The sequence below is a fragment of the Eulemur rufifrons genome, chromosome 19 (genome assembly GCF_041146395.1).
Source record: "Eulemur rufifrons isolate Redbay chromosome 19, OSU_ERuf_1, whole genome shotgun sequence".
Taxonomy (NCBI): Eukaryota; Metazoa; Chordata; class Mammalia; order Primates; family Lemuridae; genus Eulemur; species Eulemur rufifrons.
In genome coordinates, this window is record NC_091001.1 from 68,165,886 (window position 1) to 68,191,358 (window position 25,473).

Consider the following 25,473-nt stretch of genomic DNA (forward strand, 5'->3'; position numbering starts at 1 on the left):
AAACCCCTTAGGGGTTACCTTGGCCCATGGGCCTCAAAAATAATAAGGAATTTATTTTTCCAATGACATAGCCATTACAGGTTTTACCTTAAATTTGCTTGAAAGCAAATATCAGTTAATTCATTTAACTAAGAATACATTAATACATTATAAAAGAAGTAGAAAAATGCACATTGGGAAAAACCGGAAGCTTGTTTTAATGGTCTCTTCAGAGTCTGTCCTGTGGAAATGTGGTGGGCCTCTAAAGAGAGAATTCAGACCATGCATGCTATCAGTTCATATCTTTCAAAAGAAGAGACTTTTAAAGTTTCTATTTCTGAATTTTCTTTTTATGCCAATTCCCAATTTTATATTCTCTATACCCAAAGTTTTATACTTCTTCCCTTAAAAGGAAGTTTTTGACCTAGCATCCCCCAAAAACAAACAAACAAAAAACCTCCATATCATATTCTTGGTCAGACAAATATAAAATGCTGCTTCTATATAAGTGGTATCAAAATGACTGCAAAATGACTGTGGTATTATAAGTGGTATCAAAATGACTGCAAACATTTAAAAGGATTTAAATCTTGCAAGTTATACTTGAAAAAATTCATATGCAAAGGAATCACTCAATTGCTCATTTTGCATAGGGCCAATACTTGAATACTGACTACTTTGAACAAAACTATGACTGTTTGTATTGGTACTGTTTGATGGTCCCGACTCATTGATCATGCTGTTATCTGTACAACTGAAGTCAGATCCCTCAAATGCATCTGACTGTGAAACAAAAACAGTAGTATTAGAACTGGTGCCTGCTGACATACTGGAAGAGGACATCTGATGGAGCTGTCTCAAGTCACTTGGGTCTAACACTGAATTACATGTAGGGTTTTCAAGATTCATGCTCACAAGTCTTGGATTATCAGTCTCCCCCATGCTACCATTGCTGGTTGTCATCATATTCACAGGGCAATTAGGCAGCATGCTGGCATCAGAAATACCATATAAGTCAGCTGGTGACATGGATGATGTTTCCATTCTGCCCATGTCATCAGAATTGTTATAAATGCATGCATGAGAAGCATTTAAATCACTCCCTACAGGTTCCAGGAATGGTGAGATACCCTGTGAATTAGAGGAAAGTGTCCCTGTTGAAAAACTATTCAGTGGATTTGTATTGACTGAGCGTGAGGTGGAGTGGGCCACTGATGACCAGCTTGAAGAAGGCTGAGGTACCATGGAGGGTAAGGCTGAAGAATGATGGGACAATCCACTTGAGATGGACACAGCTGAAGAATAGTAAGATTCTGTTTGACTTGAAACTCCTGAAGACCTGGGCATTTCTGTCAAAACTGCACCATGAGAAAACAAGTTTGATTCTGTGGGGGGAAAATGTATTTTACAAAATTAAAATGAACAAAATTATAAAAAGCATTATTTCTAAATTAAAATTGCATAAACACAGAAATAAAGAAAAATTTCAAGGAAACTGATATAACATTTCAAATAAAAAATTTAAAAAGCACTAAAATTATTACATGAGTCCAAAACTGAATTCTGTAACATATACTGTTTTACAAATACAGGTAAAATGGTTTTGGCAAATTACTTTGGTGTAAGTAATTTCATTCCCAGTGAAATATGAAAATCTAGCATCTGAGGCCCTGCAATGGTATTTCTGAAAAGTGAAAGACAAATATCAGAATTTCAATTAATAGGAATCCAAATAGCCAAAATCATCTCAAACTCTCCATTTTTAGGATAAAATGGAAGGAGGGAGAAAACACTCATTAGGAATGATTACAACTACACATAACTTTTAAGGTAAATTAAGATATGACCCTAAGATACTATAAAATTCACAGTCAGAAAAAAATTATAGAAAAATTAATTCTGTATTTGCATATGATAGAAATGCTGTACATACTAAATCAGGAAAAAGCAATGATTTAAGAATGTAAGGGGTGTGGGGCCGGGTACAGTGGCTCACTCCTATAATCCTAGCACTTTGGGAGGCCAAGGCAGGAGGACTGCTTGAGGCCAGGAGTTTGAGACCAGCCTGGACAACAGTGAGACCCCATCTACAAAAAATAGAAAAATTAGCCGGACATGGTGGCAGGGTGCCTGCAGTCCCAGCTACTCAGGAGTTTGAGATTGCAGTGAACTATGATAATGCCACGGCACTCTAGGCCCGGAGAAAAGAGAAAGACCCTGTCTAAAAAAAAAAAAAAAGAAAAGAAAAGAAAAGAAAAAAGAAGAATGTAAGGGAGGGAGAAAAAGACTTCCAGGTTCAATTATCTAAACTAGGGGTTAGCAAATTTTTTTTCTGTAAAAGGCCAGATAGTAAATATTTTAGGCTTTGTGGACTACACAGCCTCTGCTGAAACTATTCAACCCTGTTAATGTAGTGTAAGAAAACACATTTTAGAGACAATATGTAATCAAATGAGCATGGATGTGTTCTAACTTTATTTATATAAATAAGTGACTAGGATCTAGACCCTTTCTTCCATGACACACTGTAATTAGTAAAATTACTACCATAATAACAAAATGTAATTTCTTGAACAATAAATCTCCAAAACAATCAGTTTCCAACATAATCTTCAAAAGCCAAGCTCAATTCATTCAATATTTAAAGCATGAAAAAATTTGTAGGAGAAGAAAGTATCAAATAAGCAATTATTCATTCCTAAAAACATAATTCCACTATATCGTGCAATTATAAGGAATGTTGTACAGGGGGTAATATACCTTTTTTGATGTATCTTCCTTCTCCAATTAATCCTAGGGGACCAGGTCTTGGTCTCTCAGGAAAATTAACTGTTAGGATAAAGGTTTTTCATTATTAAATGTAATCTGAAAAATAACAGTATCAGTTAAAATTTGAAAAACTGAATAAAGCAAATAAAACACAATCTATTCTATTTAAATATGAATCAATCCAAAATATTCTTACCGCAATCCTGCCACAATTTCTGGAAAAGCAGAGTTGTTTTTTGTTTCTTTGATTTATTGCCATAAGTATCTGATTAGAAAGAAACCAGGAAAGCAGGTGACTCATCATAAGCTTATGTTTCCCCTCCATTAACAAATAGGTGTTTTATTAATATATAAAAAATACTTTAAATAAATGTACATAATATAGATTTAAGTATTGTAGACTATGTCCCAAATCAGTAGTAAAGGGTATTTTTCTCTTAGTAAAATGCAGTTTAAAATATTCATCTTGTTTTCTTATAACATATAAGTCAACAATGTCAACGAATCCAATAAGATATGATAAGAACAGAACCAAAATAGGGACTACTCTCTGAGAGGGAAGTTTCCTTCCCATCTATAAATAGGGCATTAGGACAAAAATAGACCCTTAAACATAAAACAGAAATTTTGATAAACAGTTTACTATGAAATTATTCCAGATTAATCAAACCTCCTTTCTAAGAAAGAGATGCGAAGAGCATAAAGGAAAAAACCAACTGAAAATGTCCAGGAAAAGAAACACAAATCATGAACACGCATAACTGTATTAGATGGATCTTGTAAGAAAATATAAGGACCAACTTTAAAAAACATAAATTTTTTTAATTTTTTTTAAAAGAAATATATAAATCATGACCACAAAAATGTCATACCTTTTTCATCTGGCAGATATCTAAAATCCATAGATTCGCTAACTTCCTGGTCAGAAGGTCTCCGAAGCTGCATTTTTACTGTTACTGGTTCCATTATAGCTTTGCAATATGGTGGAGTTTTGAAAACAATGGCTACTTGACGGTGTACATCAGCTTGTGAAAAGATACCTTTTGCTTCCCAGTCATTCAATACAAAACGAACTTCTATGTCATCTAGTGAGTAAGAAACCACAGAAATAACAACAATGAGAAAACAAAGTAAAATGCATCTATTAATATATATTCTGAATTCAATGAAACAAAACATATAAATACCTTTCTGAACTTTGTCACAAAGTAGAAATATTTCATCTCCACCTCTGACACTTCCACAGTTCTTGTTTACACGACAAATCTTTAATTCTGCAGTATTTGGAGCACCTAAATGTAAAGGATTTTAAAAAAGGGTTGCTACCTTAGTAATATATTTTGTTCCTTTTTGAAGGGGAGAATTTGAGGAAAACCACTTACGGAATAAATAAGTTTTAGTGTATAGATAAAGGACACTAATTACAGTAATCATCTATATTCACCCCCTTCCTTTCTAACTGCTTTACCAAACCTGGTTTAGAGCCTTGTAACTTCGTTTCTAGGCAATGGCTTGTCCTCTAATTAAATCTCCCTGCTCCTAAATTCTGATTCTTCAAATCCGTCCTACACACTGTCACCAGATTAATCTTCTTAAGTCATAACTATATCCTTATGGCAATGTAATTTTCAATCCTATTATGATTATAATAATTTTCCCTGGCATTCAAGGCTCTCCATGATGAGGATATCCTGATCTACCTTTATAGCCTTATGTCTCACTATCCTTCTATATGCAAAACAGGCATAGTCATATACCACTGGTGGATGTATATATAAGCGTGTGTACACACACACAAATATTTTATAGGGAAGTTTCACAATCTACTAAAATGATAAATATCCATTCTTTTGATCTAGGATTTGGCCAACATTTGTACTTATAGAAACTTATGTTAGAGAAATATTTGCAGGAGATATACACATATAAGCAATTTACTGCAGTACAGTTTATTAGGGCAAAAAGAAAAAAATGAAAAGGAAATAAACCAAATGTCCTATAATAGGATAATGATTTATTAAAATGATAATATAACCATATAATGAAATATGCTGCTACTGAAAAGAATAAGGTGACAGAAAGGAAAAGAGGCTCAAGATATACTGCTAAAGGAAAAAGGTTTTAAAAAAAAGATCTGTGATGCTTTTTTTTTAAAGTTGCCAAAATGATATTGTGTGAATAATGATGACAAGGATGATAATAACATTTGTGTATATATGAAGAAGAAACTGATAAAATAAGCACCTGAAGACAGTGATTATATTTGGAGGATGAAATTATAGGAGATTTACTCTCTGTTATATTTCTGTAATGTTTGAATTTTCCTATAATGAACATATTCTAACCACCAAATACTTTTAAAAAATTAAACTATTAGAAAAACAAGCTAAGACTACAAATATAAGAAAATAAAGTACTTACGGTTATCATAAATTGGGTTAGAGACAACAGGAGGAAGAACAGTTGCCAAATTACCATGTTCATCAGGGAGGAAAACTTGAAAACATAGTCTCACCACGTTGAGGTCACAATCTTCAATATCAATCAGCTGTTTTTCAGGGACTGAATAGTACATTTTCTTTAAAGAATGTAGAATAGTTACACAGAACTAAAATCCTGCTAGGTCCTCCTCTCTGCCCATTATAACCAATAACCTTGAGTAGCATCCAATACATACTAACAAAAATAAAATAGTACACAATCTCAAGAATGCCTTTTATCATCGTTATCATCAAGTAGTCACTTCTCTAACAGTATTTGCTAAATTATAGCCATGTTCAGGAAGTAACTATCCCAGTCATCTGGGATTTAGAGCAAAATCTCAAATTGACAATAACAAGTCAAAGTTTTAAAAAAGGTTTGCAGGTTCTATACAACAAAGACTAGGCATTCATTCCTTCATTCATTCAACAAATATGTATTTGGCCCAGTCATTGTGGTAAGGACTTTGTACATTATCTCCTAAATGCGTACAAGAATTACTTTCATCCTCATTTTACAGATGATGAACTGATTTCAAAGAGATGAAATTACTTGTCCAAAGTTTCACAGCTAGGAAATGGTAGGGTGGAAATTTGAACTCAGGTAATTGAATCTAGACCCTATGCTTTTAAAAATTGATCTGTATTAGAAAATTTTACATATGCTATACATAAAAATGACATTCACAGGAATATTGCAGTTCTGAAAAAAATATAAAAGCCCATGACAGAATATAGTATAAGAGTTTGTTAAATTGATATCTGAAAAAACGTTCCAAAATAAAATATTGCCTTTTCAAACATAAGCTGTAGCAATAAATAATACAGCCATATTTTTAAAAAGCATGAAATATACAAATTCAATTACATGAAAATTTTATTTTGAAATACTAAATTTGAAAATATAGTTAAAGCCCAAATCCCTTAGTTTTATAGGCAATAACTAATAAAAATGACAATGTATTTTATACTATTTTTATTTAACAATATTCACAGTCTCAGTAGCTATCACATTTAAAATTATCCCTGTATCAGCATTCTTAAGCCTCTTATTTGAAAGAGTCTACAAAAACACATTTGTACAACTAAAAGACCAAAATGTTATGATACCACACCTGTATCATAACAGCATACTCTACTGGCACCATTATGTAGGCAATAAGAGATCTACCTCTTCAAAATCACTTTTTATCATATTATAAATTTGGAGTACAAGATATTAGTGTCTCTCAATTCCAAAGATGAGTAATTAATATGCAAAAAAATCAGTAGCTAGATGCTCCTGACAAGTTTAAAAACAAACCTAAGTGAATGGATAAACAAATTGTGGTATGGTCACACGATGGAATAAACTCACAAACAAAAAAGAACAAACTATGGATATATACCCCCAAATGGATGTATCTCAAAAACATTATGCTCAGCAAAAGAAACCAGATACAAAATATATACTATGTGCTTCCATTTATATGAAATTCTAGAAAAGATTACACTACAGTGACAGAAAGCAGATTAGCAGTAGACTGGGGCAGAGGCAGGGAAGGGAACTCATTGAGAAGGGGACCAAGGAAATTTTGGAGGGTGATGGAAATGTTTCATAGCTTGATTGCTGTTGTGGGTACAGGGGATATATTTGGGTGGATTTTATTATATCTCAATAAAAGTTGATTTAAAATATTTTCAAATGCTGCATAAAAGAAAAATAAATAAACTGTTTAATAAACCAAAGTTTAAAAACATTTAGTCACACAATGGTTCCATCAAAGGGAAGAAATTCTACCTACTTCTCAAAAAATCATTTTTTATGGGATTTTGTTTTGAATCTTCTCAATGTGTGGAAATACAATTATCACTGCATCAAAATTACTTCCGTCTCTGTACAACGTGGTTAAAAACTACTGACAGGCAGGCATCATGACATACCTGTTTTTAACCAATGCAAGATTCAGCATAAAGTTGAAGATCCAGCTCAAAGCTTTTTTTTTTATAAAGCCTAACCTCATTCTCTGAAATGGAAGGAATATCTCCCTCTCTCTAAATCAGTGCAGGACTTAATCTATACCACTCTTATGCACTTGAAGTATTTATTTTACATGATAATCATTATAAATGCTTCTTCTGCCCTGTTAAACAATGTTCCATTAAATTACTCACTGATTTTAGGTGATCTAGGGTTGCTAGTATATTTAGCCACCTGCCAGAATAAAATCTTCTGCAAGGAAATATCATCATCTTAGGCCAGTTTATAGAGTTTACTATAATTTTTCATATAAAATCTCTGGTATTCTATTTTAAATAACCAGGTATATGAGAAGACAAAATAAAATGATTTTTTAAAAAAGAAAACATTTGCTCCTTCTTCTCTCCCACTGCTTTACTTGACTACCCTTAAAAAATAAAAAAAGAAAACAGATAATAGAACAGACCACAAAGGATCCAAATAATGAAATTTTCAGACACATGATTTAAAATAACTATACTTAATATTTCAAGGAGTTAAAAGACAAGATTGAGAGTTTAGTGGAGAACTTTAAAGTATAAAAAGAGAACCAAAAGAAATTCTAGAATTGAAAAAATAATAAACTGAAATTAAGAATAACATCCAATTAATCAAATGTACAGAAAATACTTTGTGTCTTGTCTTTCTATACCCCAAAGATTAAAATGTATTTACCAATATAGTCTACCAAAAGTTTTTATAGCATTGACTCACATTAAAGCCTTTAATCAATTCATCTTCAGCTGACTTTTGTATATGATGATAGGTAGGGAATCCAACTTAATGAAATAACAAATTTTCCAGCTTCATTTATCAAACATTTCCTCCTTTCCTCTTCATCTGACATGCCACCTCTGTCATACACTAAAGTCCCATATTTTCTTAGCTCTATTTCTGGGTTCTGAATTCTACTCCACTGGTCAATCTGTCTATCCTTACCCCAATACCACACTGCCTTAATTAGTACTTCTGATAAGGCCAGTTTCTCCTCATTCTTCTTCTATAAAGTATCTTCCTATTCCTGTTTAGAATTATCTTATCATATTTAATGAAAAATCTTGCTGGGATTTTTGTTTGGAATTGCATTGAATTTGTCTATCAATTAGGGGGAAATGGAATTTTTACAATATTACTATCAGAGAGTATGGTATAATTATCTATTTAGCTGTTTTCTATTATCTCATAATAAAATAATTATAATTTTCCTTAAAAAAATCTTCATTATCATTCCTTAGATTTGTTTCTAGGTACCTCATATTTTCTGACAATATTTGCTGTGTATTTTCTAGCTATTCGCTGCTGATAGATAGAAATACAACTTACTTTTATATATTTATTTCATATCTACTTACCCTTTTAAACTTGTTTTAATAATCTATTTGTATATCCATTTGGGTTTTCACTGTAAATAATAGCTTCAAATACTTACAGTTTTATTTCATTTTTAATCCTTAATCCTCTGCTTTTTGGGGAAGGGTCTCACTGCACTGGCTACACTCTCTACTACAATGCTCACTGCACTGGTTACAATCTTCATTATAATGTTGAAGAGAAGTGGTAAAAGTGGGCCTCAGTTTCTTACTGTTAACTTTAAAGTGAATGCTTCTCATGGTTCCCTCTTTAGGATAATGCTTGCTGTAGGCTCTTTAATAGATACATATCATTCCATCATACAAAACACAATGTTTTATTCCGTAATTTGAAAAGTGATACTCAGTTTTAACACATGTATAAAATCTAACAGAAGGAAGCATGAGACCAATCAAATTCTCTTAAATTCCTCTTAAACTAGTTTAAAATTTCACTTTATACTTGATCAAAAGAATACAAAGTAACAATTGTTCTCCTTCCTTTTTATGTTAAATGTTTAATCTACCTGTAGAAGTAACTATTGGCTCATGCCTGTAATCCTAGCACTTAGGAAGGCTAAAGCAGGAGGACTGTCTGAGTTCAGGAGTTTGAGACCAGCCCTAGCAAGAGTGAGACCCCCATCTCTACTCACAACAGAGTGAGATGGATGGAAGGAAGGAAAGGAAGGAAGGAAGAGGAGAAGGAAAGGAAGGAAGGAAGTGGGGAAGGAAGGAAAGAAAGGAAAGGAAAGGGAAGGGAAGGGGAGGGGAGGGGAGGGGAGGGGAGGAGAGGGGAGGGGAGGGAGAAGGGGAAGGGGAAGGGGAAGAGGGAAGGGAAAGGGAAGAGGGAGAGGAAGGAGAGGGGAGGGGAGGAAGATAGACAGATTCCTCCTTAACCCTAAAATCAGCATGTGTGTAATGAGAATTTAATTTTTAATCAAAATGATATTATTATGCCATATTTCTTTTGGAAGTAGGAATTAAAATTTTTAAATCAATTATAATATTTACTAGTTTAAGAGGTTGTGACATTTGTAAAATGTTAATACTGTTAAATATACTGGAATAAAAAAATAATGGCAAACATACATAATATATGGATTAACAATTTTAAGAACTATTTCTCATTTAAGGAAAAATATAAAGTTTAGTTGTAATTAATTCACATCTGTTACCTAAAATATATGAACTATCCTGTATGTATAAGATAACAATATATGTACAACATAAATAAGTGTGTATGTGCCAGGCAAAAGGTAAATGGTCCCAGAAGTGTGTCGTTAATTTACTCATTCTTTCAATGTATTTACTGAGCATCCACCCACTAAGTGACAGATATAGATATGAAAAGACAATGCCTGATCTTAGTGAGATTAGTGTCTGGATAAGAAATAGGTACATAAACCAATTACATAATATAACATGAAAAGTGTCATTAATATAATGGGAATATCCTCAAGGAACACTGGAAACAAGTACCCAAGTTCTACCTAGGCTAATCAAAGAAGGCTTGAAAAACTTTGACTGCAATGAAGAATGAACAATGAAGTACATGTGAGCCATTTTTTTCTTCTTGTTTTTTAAGCTTTAAGTTTTCAGTTGTGAGGAAAGGTTCTTATTTTCTTGTATTAAACCAGACTTTAGAGACAAGCATCTATGTTAGAGATTGCCTGTCTTATTATACTCTGTTCTCTATCAGACTGCCAAATAATGCCATTCTCTCAAACTCAACTACACAACACAGCCTTTTGCTCTCACAGCAACTCAATATCCTTTGTAGATGGAAAAATAGTAAAATATCTAATAAAACCAAAATGTAAACTATTTATTGTCAAAATAAATTTCATTACACAGAATTTAATACAGTATTTAGATATCCTATGTAGTTTAATCACCACATATTAGAATTCCTAAATGTCATTACTTAAATACATAGCTAGAAAATGATATATAATTATAAAATTTTTTTCAGCTTTTATAGTGAGAGTTCTACAAAATCTAACTGCCACTCTTGTTCTAGCTAATGGGACACTGTTAAAATTTGATATTGGAGCCCTTAATTAAATTCCTCACTCAATTTAGACTTTTGCACATATTAGATAATTTGAACAATTTACATGAAGCCTCAAGTTTGACAATATTAGATTGCTGTACATCCCCATTGGCAGAAGATAGTTCTTTAGTTTTAAAGAAACTAATGACAAGAAAGATAAGGACTGTCCTTAAAAACATACCAGATAATGTAGTATACAAAATAATTCTATGAAAAAGTAAGAATAATTCTTTATATTTTCACATGGTATTTGATTTTCAGAGAACAGACTGTTGCAAGGAGATAGCAAAAGTCTATAGACCAAAATTCATAGATCCTATTCTGCTAAATATTTCTAATTCTATTATTTCTACATGTCATAAATATGTAACACAAAGTCAGCTAATCCCTTGTAATTCTTTATCAGTAGAATTTTCCTAAGTGAAGTGATATATCTACAAGGAAGTGTCAATTTAGCTCTGACCAATTCCTGTAAGTGATAGAGTGTAGATCTAGTATATTCTGAAAATAACAAAATAAACAACCCAAGAAAGAAGATAATTTTACAGTTGCGTTCAGGTTATTTTAATTGGTTTTTAGTGTTTTGAGTTTTTTCAGGGGGTTTAGATTTTATTTCTTTTCCTTAGTAAGGGAAATGTAAGGCATCTGAAATAAGACATTTTAGGTCTTACTTCAATATTCTAGGAAAACAATAAAACATATTTCTATTACAAAAACTGTATCAGAAGAGAGAATGAAAATTATTCTAATAATCCTATTTAAATTTATAACCCGTCCACTATCTACAGCTTCCTGCCCCCTTACAGTGCTGTTTTTTTCTGTTAGCACTTTGTCTAATACACTACATAACTTATTTATATTGTAAATTTTCTAACTGTTGGTTTCTTTCCATTGCATATAAGCTCATCAAAGACAGGAATTTTTTGTCCATTTTATTCACTGACTTATCTCAAGCACCTAGAACAACCAACCTAGGACTCTAAGGCTAAATAAAGTAAAAATATGTTGAAGGAATGAATGCCTAAGTAGTTAAGACAGGGAACCTATTGTGTGCAGGTAGGAAACTCAATAGCTTAAAGCACTTAGTTGTGAAGATAGACACTTATATAACTGCAATACAAATACATGTTTAAGTGCTAAAGAGAAATGTGAACAAGATTCCATCATAGAGTCTGTCCACAATAAGCATGAAATTCATCTTTGAAGACAATTCCTTAAGAATTAAATGATCCAATAGATGTCACAAAGCTTTCATGATTAATTGGTGAGTAAATGGTATAATTAGGAGAATATTTTCTTGGGGTTAAGAGAACTGAGAGGGCTTTCAGGGCATTTCAGGTAAGGAAAACAACTTGAACACTTTTGGTAGACAAGTACAAACAAGGCATTCATTCATTTATTCTTTCAACACATTTTAATTAAGCCAGACACTGGACTAGATGCCAGAGAGATATACAGAAGACAGCCCTCACCTTCCAGAGTCTCACAATTTAGTAAAGCAGAAATATGTAAACAAAGTTACAGCAAACCATACTAGAAATATATACAAGTGCTTTGGGGAAACGGGGAATACTTAGCCCTGTCTGGGAAGTCAAGGATAGCTTAATGTGATTCTTAAACTTAAATTTGAAGGCTGGGCAGGAAAAATTCACTACACAGATCAGGGTACTCCATGCAAGGGAATAGAATATATAAAAGCACAGTGGCAAGAAAGAACATGGCTTTTCTAACAGTGCAAATAGTTTAGAATGGCAGAAAGAAATATGTGCATGTGTGTACTCAGTGGTAGAAGGAGGGGTAACCGGAAGTTGAGGGAGAGGATGAAGGCTGGAATGGAAAACAAGAATCAGATTATAAAGGGCTCTGAATGCCATGCTTCAGAAGTTGAACTCAGCAAGTAGATTAGAATTCCTCAAAGTGCAGACTTGGATCACGTGCATCAGAATAATCTAGGGGAATCACTGGTCATGAAATTAATTTAATGGGCTGGATAAGCACTAACAAAGAAAGAGAGAAAGGGAATGAAAAGGAAAGGAAAGGAATAGAATACAAAGTAAATTGTATGCAGTAAGGACATTATTGTAGTAAGGGTGTGGTAGATGTGCATGTTATGTATAGAGCCAAGAAATAAAAATATTTCTTACTGTGGGTTATAATCAAAGAAGAACACTAATCTAGATGGCTGTAAAAATGCAGACTCCCAGGACCCATACCAGCCCTATCAAATCAGTGGGAGTGTGGCCTGGAATCTACATTCCTATCAAGTACTAACAGATTGGTATGCATGTTCAATTTGAGAACCACTGCTAAAGTTGATTTGGAGCCCTGAAGGATAATAAACAGAATTCTGAGATGATCATATTGGTTTTAGAAGGATTTTTTTTTTTTTGATGCAGAGTATATAAACTGCTTGGAGAGAGACCAAGGATAGAGATAGGAACACAAGTTTAAAATACAAAATGATGTAAGCTTACATTGCTACAACGGCAGTAAGAAGAATGGAGAGGATTTGACTGAGATGGTCAGGGAGGGTGAACAAAACAGTTTTTCTGGAATAATTAAGGGTTCATTGAGGAGGAACAGTGAAAGAGAAGATAGGAAAGATATGCTGGAGCTATATGTGGATGACATTGAATGTGGGGCCATTTCATTTTTAAGCTATATAAAAAGCCATTGCAAGTTTTTGATCACAATAATATGCTAAAACACTGTTCTGAGATTATTCTAAAGGGAAAAAATAGCCAAGAGAAAGAATAAAGGTTAAAAAAAATAACTAAACAACAGAAAGCATTAATACTGTGAAGGATCAACTGAAAGGATTGTTCCTTCCCCAAATCAACATTCATCTAGGCAACCCAGCACAGCTGTCAAGACCATGGCCTTAGAGCCAGATGAATCCTAGATAGTGTTCAAATCCTAGCTTTACCACTCACCAGCTATAGGACCTTGAGCAAATTACTTAACTTTTCTATGCCTCCGTTTTCTTATTTATAAAATAGAGATAATAATAGTACCTATCTCATAGGTTGTTATAAGCATTAAATGAAGTAAAAAATGTAAAGCACTTACTATCCACAGGAATACTTTTAAGCGCTATATGAGTGTTTATTATTAACATCATGCCTAATTCTGAATTGCCAAAAAAAAACTTCTGTATATGGCACCTTCCTTTTTTTTTTTTTTTTTTTTTTTTTTTGAGACAGAGTCTCACTTTGTTGCCCGGGCTAGAGTGAGTGCCGTGGCGTCAGTCTAGCTCACAGCAACCTCAAACTCCTGGGCTTAAACGATCCTACTGCCTCAGCCTCCCGAGTAGCTGGGACTACAGGCATGCGCCACCATGCCCGGCTAATTTTTTGTGTATATATATTTTAGTTGTCCATATAATTTCTTTCTATTTTTAGTAGAGACGGGGTCTTGCTCTTGCTCAGGCTGGTCTCGAACTCCTGACCTCGAGCGATCCACCCGCCTCGGCCTCCCAGAGTGCTAGGATTACAGGCGTGAGCCACCACGCCCGGCCGGCACCTTCCTTTTTAATGCCTTGACCACTGCAGTCAGAAAACCTGGGTATGAATTCCAGCTCTGCCACTTATATTTGCCACATGACTTAGCACAGTTACATTAACAAAACCTCTGGTTTTCTCTTCTATAAAGCAGTGCTGTTTCAATGCTTAAATAAAATAGTGTACATAAAGCACTTAACATTTATTCCCTGACATACATGAAGTGCTTAATAAATGAGTACCAGTATTCATAATCTCTTTATTTTATTAGGTTATTAAGTATGAAATGTCCAATTTCCTTAAGTACTAAGTTTGACAGTTGATATCTCTGACATTTCACTTTGACACTTCTTGTTTTATTTTTATTGTGAAGGTACATCCTCAGTCTTTCAAACACACGTTTTGGCTGTGATTATCTTTCATTTTTTTTAAATTTTGTGTTATTTTCAAAGATGAGTTCCATCATGGGACGAATGCAGTGCAGACAGCTAGAAATATCAACGAAGTGCTTGGGAAGGATGTGGCTAATGAACACACAGTACATTGATGCTTTGAGAAGTTACACTGTGGTGATTTTAATCTTGAAAAATGAACCACGTGGGTGACCTGAGAGCAAGGTGGATAATGATGAGCTGAAAGCTATAATGGAAGCGAATCCATCTCAACCTGAATTAGCAGCAAGATTTGATGTTACCATTCCAACAATATTGGACCACTTGAAACAAATCGGCAAGGTAAAGAAGTTGGACGGATAGGTTCCGCATGAATTAAATGAGTGTCAGAAGAGAAATCATCTCGAAGCTTGCCTTTCTTTGTTGTCACGACATAAAGGCAAACCATTTGTACACCATATTGTTATGTGTGATGAAAAATGGATTCTTTTTGACAATCACAAGTGTTCAGCATAATGGTTGGATAAAGATGAAGTGTCAAAATATAGTCCAAAACCACATATTCATCGAAAAAAGCTAATGGGGTCTGTTCGGTGGTCCAGTGATGGTATTATCCACTACAGTTTCATGAAACCTGGTCAATCCATTACAGTGGATGTCTACTGCAACCAACTGGATGAAATGATGAGGATGTTTGTGACTAAGCAGCTGAGATTGGTCAACAGAGACAGGCCAATCCTCTTGCAAAACAATGCTTAAACATAAGTCGCACAAACAACGCTGCTCAAACTACAGCAGCTGGACTTGGAAACTCTCTGTGATCCACCATATTCATCAGACCTTGCACAACCATTTCTTGCAGGCTTTGAACCACTTCTTGCAAGGAAAAATATCCAATTCTCAACAATCTGTGGAAAACGTTTTTTGTGATTTCGTTGCCACTTGCTCTCCAGGCATCTTCGCTACTGGCATAAACAAGCTACCGTTAAGATGGCAAAACTGTATTGATAATTTAGGCACATACTTTGATTAACTGCACTGTTCTTGTTTGAGTTATAATAAACTCAACTTTTGATTCAAAATCGGACATTTCATATTTAATGACCTAATATATTTCATCTAGACTTGGATGGCCTCTTTAATTTAAGCCTGGCATTTTAATTTGGCAATGAATCAAAATTTTAAGTGAACATACTCTTGACCCAGAAATTTTCCAGTTCTGAAAATTTATCCTAAGGAAATAATCACACAAGAGCTAAAAGTGGGCCAGACACAGTGGCTCATGCCTGTAATCTTAGCACTCTGGGAGGCCCAGGTGAGAGGACTGCTTGAGGTCAAGAGTTTGAGACCAGCCTCAGCAAGAGCAAGACTCCGCCTCTACAAAAATAGAAAACTTAGCAGGGTGTGGTGGCGTGTGCCTGTAGTCCCAGCTACTGGGGAGGCTGAAGCAGGAGGATTGCTTGAGCCCAGTAGTTTGAGGTTGCAGTGAGCTATGATGATGCCATCACACTCTAGCCAAGGTGACAGAGTGAGACTCTGCCTCAAAAAAAAGAAAAGGGTCAAAGTGTATATTCAATGGAACTTTTAAAATAAAATTAAAACAACCTAAATATGGATGATTAAATAAATGACAGTCTACCCAAACAATAGAATATTCTGTTAAAAAATAAAATAGATTTGTAAGTGCTGACATACAAAGAAGTTTAAGATATATTCCTGGCCAGGCGCGGTGGCTCACACTTGTAATCCTAGCACTCTGGGAGGCCGAGGCAGGAGGATCGTTTGAGGTCGGGAGTTTGAGACCAGCCTGAGCAAGAGCGAGACCCCGTCTCTACTGAAAAAATAGAAAGAAATTAGCTGGACAACTAAAAATATATATAAAAAATTAGCCGGGCATGGTGGTGCATGCCTGTAGTCCCAGCTACTCGGACGCTGAGACAGTAGGATTGCTTGAGCCCAGGAGTTTGAGGTTGCTGTGAGCGAGGCTGACACCACAGCACTGAAGCCTGGGCAACAGAGTGAGACTCTGTCTCAAAAAAAATAAATAAATAAAATAAAGCGGTAGAATAGGAAGTATAGCATGATTCTCTTTATATAAAAATATGTATGTCTATCTATGACTATACATGTATTAAGGAAATTCTAGAAAAATATACATCAAACTTAATAGCAGTTTCTTCTGGCAAATAAGACTATAGGGGAACCAGGGGACTTTTGCTTTCAGCTTTATACTAAGTAGTATGAAAGACAAAAACCTAGAGAAAAGGGAAGCAGATCTTATGATTCAGAAAAACAGTACTTGTCTGTGAGCATATTCCTTAATTACCAACATATCTCTTAAATTATTTTTATACACCCAGGAAAAACACAAACCAGCAACACAAGGATGTCTTAAATCTGACGAAGAAATCTGTTCTTTGAAAATTTTATAGTCATTCAATTCCTCACATACACATATTTAAGTAGTTGCAGAAGACTTTAGAATGGAGACTACTATAAGTATAGGATGCCAGCATCTAGCTTGGTAGTCATTTATCTATTTAAATAATATAAAGTGTTTATAAGTACCAGGTGCCACACCAGATACTGCCAAAAATATAAATGCTTAATAATAATAAATGCTAATAAAATAAATTTAAATAATAAATATAAATGCTTACTAATAATGAATGCTTAATAAATGCTATCACCAATAAAATCCACTAAACAGTAACCATCTAATCATATACACAAATACACTATGAAATATTTTGTGTGGTTTCTACTATTTCTATGCTTCTTCCACATTGGGATTAAGTTTTGTTACTGAATATGCCCTTGAGTTAAATGTGCTACAATACCTTATAAACACAGTGCCTATTCAACATTCAGCAAGGGGAGTGTATATTGTCTGCTGGAAGTGGCATAAGAAAGGCCACATTCAAAGAAATCAGAAGATTTTTTTTAAAAGCCTACAGCATCAGTATTCCCAGGCAGTCTCCCACCCAAGTACTAACCAGGCCTGACCCGGCTTAGCTTACAGTATCAGACAGGATGGAGTGAGAAATTAGAACATTTTGAGGTCTTTTTATAGAAAACAATGACACTCTCCCCTAATACCAGAAAGCCTTATATGCATAAATTTTTTATTCTACATGTGTGAAAGATTTTAAATACTATACTTCATTACTCAGATACAAGTATAGATCAACAAGTAGAAAAGTGAACACAGAATTTAAAATAACTTTTAAAACACAAGTTCAAGACATAAATAGAAATCACTTACACAGTAAGTCAATATCCAAATAATACAAATAATTATATCAAACAAACTTACCATTAAAAGGATTGATTCCTGCCTTTATTCTTGAAATAATAGCTTCTTTTACTTCTTTTTTCTTTACACATCGAATACCCAGATTTTGAAAACTAGAAGGAAAAAACAGAACTTTCAAAACTGCATTATACTTAACCACAATACTACAGAATATATTCAACACTGAAAAGTCATCATGCTGTCAGAAGGAGATACTAAAAAATGAATGCACTTCCACTTGCTATGATAAATCTGAAAGGGTAAAAAAATGGTATTATATTTCTAAGAGAACTGTTAAAAGAAAAATAGTATATACTACATCATTTTCACATACAGTATTTTACAATTACATCTTACTAATATGCTTATGTCAAATATACCAGAGTAGATAAAGAGTAACAGGAAAGCAACACCAAAAAGCTAAAATTCACCTCCCAAACTCATAATCAAATCAATAAAATATGGATGTTTGATGATGTAAACCAAAAGCCATAAAACAATGCCCACAGGTTGAAGCCCACGGGTATGTTTTGCTGAGCCCAAAAGAGTGTTGCCCACATTTAAAAAAAAATCTACAGAGGTTATCAACACTTAAAAATCAGGTAACTGCACATGGACATCTGGTTTTCTGGCTTCTCTTGAATGTTTTAAAGGTCTGGGAACACCAGGTTGGCAGAGAAACTGGCTGGGGCTGAGCACCTGCAGCCCCATTTATGCAGGGCTCTCCAGTTTGCTATGGTGCCTGCTAATCCTCCTACACTTGATCCACTCCACTCATTTAGGCTGCCTACCTAGCTTCACAGAGATTTGATTTTTGAGCCCTAATTTCACTGCTAATAGCAGTAGAATATGTTTTGTGCCATATCATATGATAATCATTCATCATTAAAAAATACTGAAATTTTTTTTTATTAGAAAGAGGTTTAATACTAACAATATTTAACAAGTTTCAAAATGTCATTTATGGAAAAGTTCTCAATAGCTACAAATATTACTAATTTGCATCTCTGTAGTATAGATGATGGTGGGGGAAACTCCCCCACCACCACCAGTCATACTTGTTCCCACATGGAAAAACCATGACATCAGTAAAGCTGGGTGGGTGTGAATAAGGAAGCAAAACTCAATCATCATAACATTACTATTTGCCCAAACTTCACATGGCACTTGCAACCAGAGGCTGCTTTGTTTGCCTCTCCATGCTTATGCTGTCTCATGTTCATGCTCTTCACAGTCATCACACTTGTGATTTTGTTAGCACCTAAAATATCTTTGACATTTCCTTCCTCTGCCTCCAATAACTAAAAAACAAATCTTGAATTCTTAATCCTTTCTTGAAATCCTGCAACTATAATCTTCTTCCTCAAAAGTATTCTACTACTTTGAAAGAGTCTAAGTTTGGTTCTTTTTCTTTGCCAAAAGATTTTGAAGAACTCTTCATTTTATATATTTATACACCATTTGATTTTGTTTCATCTGAATAATTATTCACAGAATATTAGAATTATAGAAGTTTTTGAAATTCTGACATGAGGAAACCAATGATCATAGAGATTATTTGAATCAATTATTCATTCATTCTCAGTCATTCAACAAGTTTATATACCAAAAATTTTTGGAAAATAATGGGGATATGCAATCCCTCAACTCATGGAGCTTACAGTCTAGTACAGAGGCTGCCAAACTATAATCAATGGACCAAATCCAGCATGCTGCCTGTTTTTGTAAAGAAAATATTATTGGACACAGCCAAAATGATTTGTTTACAAATTGTCTATGGCTGCCTTCATGCTACAACAGCAGGGTTGAGCAACAGAGACCATATGGCCTACAAAACCTAAAATATTTACTTATCTAGCCTTTTACAGAAAAAGTTTGCTAACCACTGGAATAGTGAAGCAGACAGATATTAAATAATCACACACACACAAATGCTAAACTGAAATCATGCAAGTTTTATGAAGGAGATATATATGAAGTAATGGGAGCCTATGATGGAAGAGAGTTGATCAATTCAGAGAGGGCAGGTGGGCTTTCTGTAGGAAGTGATACTTAATATGAATAGAGAGGAAAGAGACTTCCAGGCAAAAGAAACAGAATATGCAAAGGCCCCTACAGAAGAGTACTGTAAGCAGAGGATACTAAAGGCAGGCTTTTGTGACTGGAGTGTAGACATCAAGGGAAGCACAGTGTAACAGAAGGCTAGAAATACAGGTGAGCCATGTGGGCCTTATAGGGCTTAGAAGGAATGCTGTTCTTACTCTAAGAGACACATAAACCCACTTAAGTGTTTTAAGTAGCGAGGTGACAATTTGTATTTTAAAAGGTCACTGTGGCTAAAGTGGAGGAAGATTGAGCGGAAGAGGTAAAGAAGTGTTAATGCAAGAAGATCAGTCAGGAGGCTATTCCAGCAGCCCAAATGTAGACTATAGTGGTAGTGTGGTGGTGATGGATTTCACTGAATGAAATGGGTAGTTTCACCAGTAATTCAGGGGGTACCTGTTAAAAGATTCAATGTGTATGCCTGGGTGACAAGTGTCAAGGATGACACCTATGGGGCTTTTATAGCAACTAATAAGACAAGGCACATTGAAAGAAGACCAATTTTGAGGGGAAAGAGGTATATGATCATGGTAAGATCATGGTTTTGGACATACTTTATTTGAGGTGCTTTTGAGACGTTTAAGAGACTATGTCAAGAAGGCAATGAGATTAAACACCATTTCCCACTGAAAGGAAGTAAGGATCCTTGGAAAAAACTGACAACCTCAGGCCCAGGGCAAGAAAAGTACAAGTCTTGAACACTTTGTTGTGTCAGAAAGTAAAAAATACTCAAAGAAAGAAGGGGACGTATCAGAAGCACACAGGTGACAGTTTGAAGGGGGTGGCATTGGTCAAATTTGGGTTAATTTGAAAATCAAAATAATGACAGTAATGGACTATAATACATTAAATGTAAGAATCCATGAGTTTACAGTGATACTTTTTAAATGGAAAAGGGGAAGAAGGGAAAGTTCTTCTTTATAATAGAATGCCAATTAATATCATCAGAATGGAAAAAACTGATATCACATGTCTCCTGAAGGAATATTTTGAGAATGATACAGTATCACCTTGTAAATTTCTTGCTCTGAATTTTTCATGTTAACATGAAAATATTACTCAGGTTATTCACGTTAATTATAATACTAAATATAATGTGTGATCCTTAATGGCATCCTAGATTGGGGGGAGAGGCAGAACAACTATAAAGGGCATTATTGGGACAATAATTGAGGTTGTCCCAAAATTAAATTGCCTATTAACATTAATAATTAAGAAGGAACAGCCAGAAAAGTAGGAAATAAAACAGAAGTTTGCTCTCACAGAAACCAAGGAATGAGAATGTTTCAAGTAAGGAGTGGTCAACAGTCTAAAATGCTGTTGGGAGATCAAGTGATATGGACAGAAAATATTTGCCAAATGTGTATTATTAGATATTTTGTTTTGGTTGTTATCGTAAGAAGAACATTTTTAAAGAATTTTTTCTGAATGCTTATTACCAATATATAAGGAGACTACTAACCTTTTTTCTGTTGCAATTAGTTTAATTTTTCCCCAAAAGCAGCACATTTATTACAAAAATGAATTATAAAATAAATATGTGAAAAGGAAAACATAAAACCCCACAATCCTACCCATCTAGAGACAACTGCTACTAATGTCTTAGTACATATACTACCATGTACATGCATAAATTTATTTTAAACAAAAATAAGATTATTCTTCACATATTCTCTTCAAATAAATAAGACTTATTTCATTTATCTAACACATTGTGAATATCACTTCATACCAGTAGACATATCTGCAATGTTATTTTTAAGGCAATACAGCAGTACATTGCATGGATGTACCAATTTATTTAACCATTCCCCTATGTTTACTATTTGGAGTGCTTCTCACTTTCTGCCATTTCAAACAGAGCTGCAATAAACAGCCTTATAGCTAAATGTCTGAACATGTTTAATTATTTCCTGAGGATAAATTCCTAAAAGTGGAATTGCTGGCTCAAGAGGCATTTATATTTTTCAGGCTTTTGCTATGTAATTGTTAACTGCCTACCAGAAAGATTTTATTAATTTATACTCTCACTAACATGATGAATAGGCCCATATTCTGGTAACCTCACTAACATTAAGTATTATATAATTTTCTTTATCCTAGAACTATTGTTACATGTTAACATGTAACATGTTTATAACCTGCCCCTCTCAAAACAATAATTCTAGAATTTTCCAGTTGATTTTCTCACATCTAGCAACTTCTAAGTTAACTATAAATGAAAAGATAGAGTAAAAATTTATTTTATAAATTGTTCACACTAAGAAAATCACAGCATAAAATAAATTTATGTTTACTTTTAGTAATGATAAAGAAATATTCCTGCTTACCATCATAAGCTGTGTCTACTAAGAATGAAAGGGTAGTTCTAATGGAAATAGTAAGAAAATTTAAAAGTATACAATTTTATTCTGCTAAAAAGTAACAGATGGTCATAAATAGGAAACAGAGCATCCTATGCTTATTCTATTCCTGAAGATGTCTGTGACAGTGTACTTACAACAAAGGTCTGCGTTCTTGTACAAATTCTGCTTCATAGTAGCCATCTCTGCAGTCTTTTCCAACTAAGTCGTGAGGATGAGGTTTATACGGGTCATTCTTTGTTACTAACGTAATTCTCACTTTTCCTTTTCCATAATAGTTCCTAATCTGAAAAAATGGGGAAATTAAATTTATGATCAATAAATATTATCAATTATGAATTGATCTATTAAATGAGTTCAATTTATATAATGTAATTAGCACTGGCTAAATAAAGTCCAACTGACCAGCAGCTGCAGTTTAGATGGAACTTTCCAGAGGATACCAGTAGAGAAGAATTTACCTCTCAGTTCCTTGACATTATTTTCTGCTCTACTTTCAACTGCTCATATCATCTGACTGTGCTTACTTTCCTTTTAAAACAAGTAAAATTATACCCAAATTTTATCACAGAACATAAAGAAATACTTAGATGTTAAGTCACTGAACGCCCTGCTCTTCAGGCGCTGTCATACCATAAATATCCTTTGAATATATATTTAAGTCATACTGAAAAATGATAGCACACAAATAAGATTTTACTTAGTATGTGACATTTCATTTCACAAAAATATTTGTGTTTATGTTAATCAGTAAGCATGTCCCAAGTATTCACTGTATGTAGGCAATAAATCATGTTGAGTTTAACAAGATTAAATGTCACACAGAAAGTACATCTAGAACACTGGGAGTAAAAAGGAGAGTTTAGCATGGGAGAGAAAGGAGGACACTCTGACATGAGGAAATAATGTTTAGTTTGAAAGCTGCAAGAACAAAGCAGAGATTATAAAAGCCAGCATACTACAAGGGAGCAAGGTAGTTAAGTGAGAATGGGTGGCTTACCAGGTAGAAGGCACTAAAATCCATAATTTTGAATTTAAACATAATTTGAACAGTAACCAGGAAGTATTTATTGCCTTTCTGGATGAAAGAGAAGGTAACCACTCAAGATTACAAGATAGGCTGGTATAGAACTCAAGCTATGAAGTATTTAGGACCTTTGGAATGGTAAGGATACAGATCTTAGAAGTATTTTATTGATGCATAGAATAAGTTGACCTATGAAGAAGAGTTAAAAATCACTCAAAAAATTGGAAGAATAGTATTTCCTTATTTATTTTTTATCAGTATCTCACTCAATTTAACATTTAAATAAAAGGACTTTGATAACTCAAATCCATATTTGTTGCCAAAAACGTGATTAAAAACAGGAATTTGGAATTCAATACATAATTTTGCCATTGGCTTATTCTATAATTTAATGATTCCCTTTCATTTCCACAGAATAAACTCTATAAATAATCTATTTAGGCCGGGCGTGGTGGCTCACGCCTGTAATCCTAGCACTCTGGGAGGTCGAGGCGGAAGATCGCTCAAGGTCAGGTGTTCATGACCAGCTTGAGCAAGAGCGAGACCCCGTCTCTACTAAAAATAGAAAGAAATTAGCTGGACAACTAAAAATATATAGAGGAAAAAATGAGCCGGGCATGGTGGCACACAGCTGTAGTCCCAGATACTTGGGAGGCTGAGGCAGAAGGATCGCTTGAGCCCAGGAGTTTGAGGTTGCTGTGAGCTAGGCTGACACCACGACACTCTAGTCAGGGCAACAGAGTGAGACTCTGTCTAAAAAAAAAAAATCTATTTATAAAACAGCGAATTAAGATCTGTTGATAAAAGATTAAGTAATACTTTTCAAAATCCACTTTGTCATTAATGTTTGTAATTGGCATTTTTTTTTTTTTTTTTTTGAGACAGTATCTTGTACTCTTGCCCAGGCTGGAGTGTAGTGGCATCATCGTAGCTCACTACAACCTCAAACTCCTGAGCTCAAACAATCCTCCCACCTCAGCCTCCCAGAGTGCTAGAATTATAGGTGTGAGCCACAGTACCCCATCTGTAATTGGCATTTAAAGTATAAAAACATTCATTAAAAGTCAAATGAAAAATAGTTTATAAATATAAAATATAATAGTATATCTTATAACTATACAGTCTACTTATCAAAGTCATTTTTTATCATAAACTTTTCAAAATTTATCTTAATATGAAAAAACTAGATTTAAAATGTGATAATATTTCAAATCAATGGCCCAGAGTATAAGAGACAGGAAATAAAGGTAAGGAAAAAGAAAAAAAAAATGTTCTTCTCCTTTTCCATAGCCCCTAGGGATTACAGGAAGAATTCTGAGTTCTCAAACCTTTAATCTACAGAATAATATCACTCACCTCTACAAGAAGAGAATGCGTTTTCCTCATTAGCTTTGTGTTCCAAGAAAGGGAACATAATCCAAAAGCTGCCAGTGTACACTAAGCACTGTGAATCACTCTACTTAGATTAATACACAAACATAATATAACTATCTGCAGTGGGGAAGACCCCATATTATACTTAAGAAATGTCCTTAGATATCTATCTAACACAGATCAATTAAGAAGAAAAAAAGGGGAAAAGAAAAAGACAAGACTGTGGAGACGAATGTGAAGAAACTGGTCCTTTAACACAATTGCTATAGCTAAAATATGAGCAACTAAGAGAGAGAGAGACACAGGAGAAAGGTCTATTACCTGGATAGATGGGTATGTTCGGCTGTTGTCTGTGCTGTGCTCCCCTGGAATGCTGCCTGCTGATCGCCCTTCACATTTGTATCTAAAACGCATTCCCCTCTGCCTGGGTTGCTCAGTTATCTCTATATATGGGTTATATCCACCTGAAAAAATTTTTAAAAAGGGAGGAGGCAGTGAGATTAGTACAGCAATAATAATGGATTTTAACGATTTTGTTTTTTCATAACAGCTTACTAAAATTAAGGTTTTTCCTCCCAACATTAAATAACAAGGTTGAAATGTCACCTTGGAGATTGGTGGGAGAAACACCTATTTTTCCCATTCAAATTGAGTTCCTATGGTGGTGTTAACAGAAATCATTTAAATCATATTGACAGTTAGGACTTTATAGCTTAATGTCTATAGCTAATGCTAGTATGAAGTTCTGCCATAACCACTTCAGAGACATCTACTTCCCACATGAGACCAA

At 34.2% G+C, this 25,473-nt stretch overlaps 1 protein-coding gene across 1 annotated transcript; it reads right to left on the minus strand.

Annotated features, from left to right (window-relative positions):
* Positions 1 to 397: 397 nt before the first annotated feature.
* REL (REL proto-oncogene, NF-kB subunit) lies at positions 398 to 25,265 on the minus strand. Its single transcript, XM_069493875.1, has 9 exons — positions 25,005 to 25,265; positions 22,420 to 22,568; positions 17,838 to 17,929; positions 5,170 to 5,310; positions 3,936 to 4,040; positions 3,621 to 3,833; positions 2,945 to 3,013; positions 2,740 to 2,808; positions 398 to 1,364 (listed from the first exon to the last, which is right to left on the minus strand). The coding sequence occupies exons 1-9, from the start codon at positions 25,263 to 25,265 to the stop codon at positions 577 to 579; spliced, it is 1,887 nt and encodes a 628-aa protein (XP_069349976.1). The 3' UTR covers positions 398 to 576.
* Between the last annotated feature and the right edge of the window lie 208 nt (positions 25,266 to 25,473).

What these genes read in the sequence shown, in the direction of transcription:
- REL (XM_069493875.1), bottom strand. Translation starts at nt 25,265, where the DNA reads ATGTTGGGAGGAAAAACCTTAATTTTAGTAAGCTGTTATGAAAAAACA. An exon ending in GAACATACCCATCTATCCAG is followed by an intron (nt 22,569 to 25,004) that starts GTAATAGACCTT and finishes CCATTTTTTCAG; the next exon opens with ATTAGGAACTATTATGGAAA. An exon ending in TAACCCAATTTATGATAACC is followed by an intron (nt 4,041 to 5,169) that starts GTAAGTACTTTA and finishes CTTTACATTTAG; the next exon opens with GTGCTCCAAATACTGCAGAA.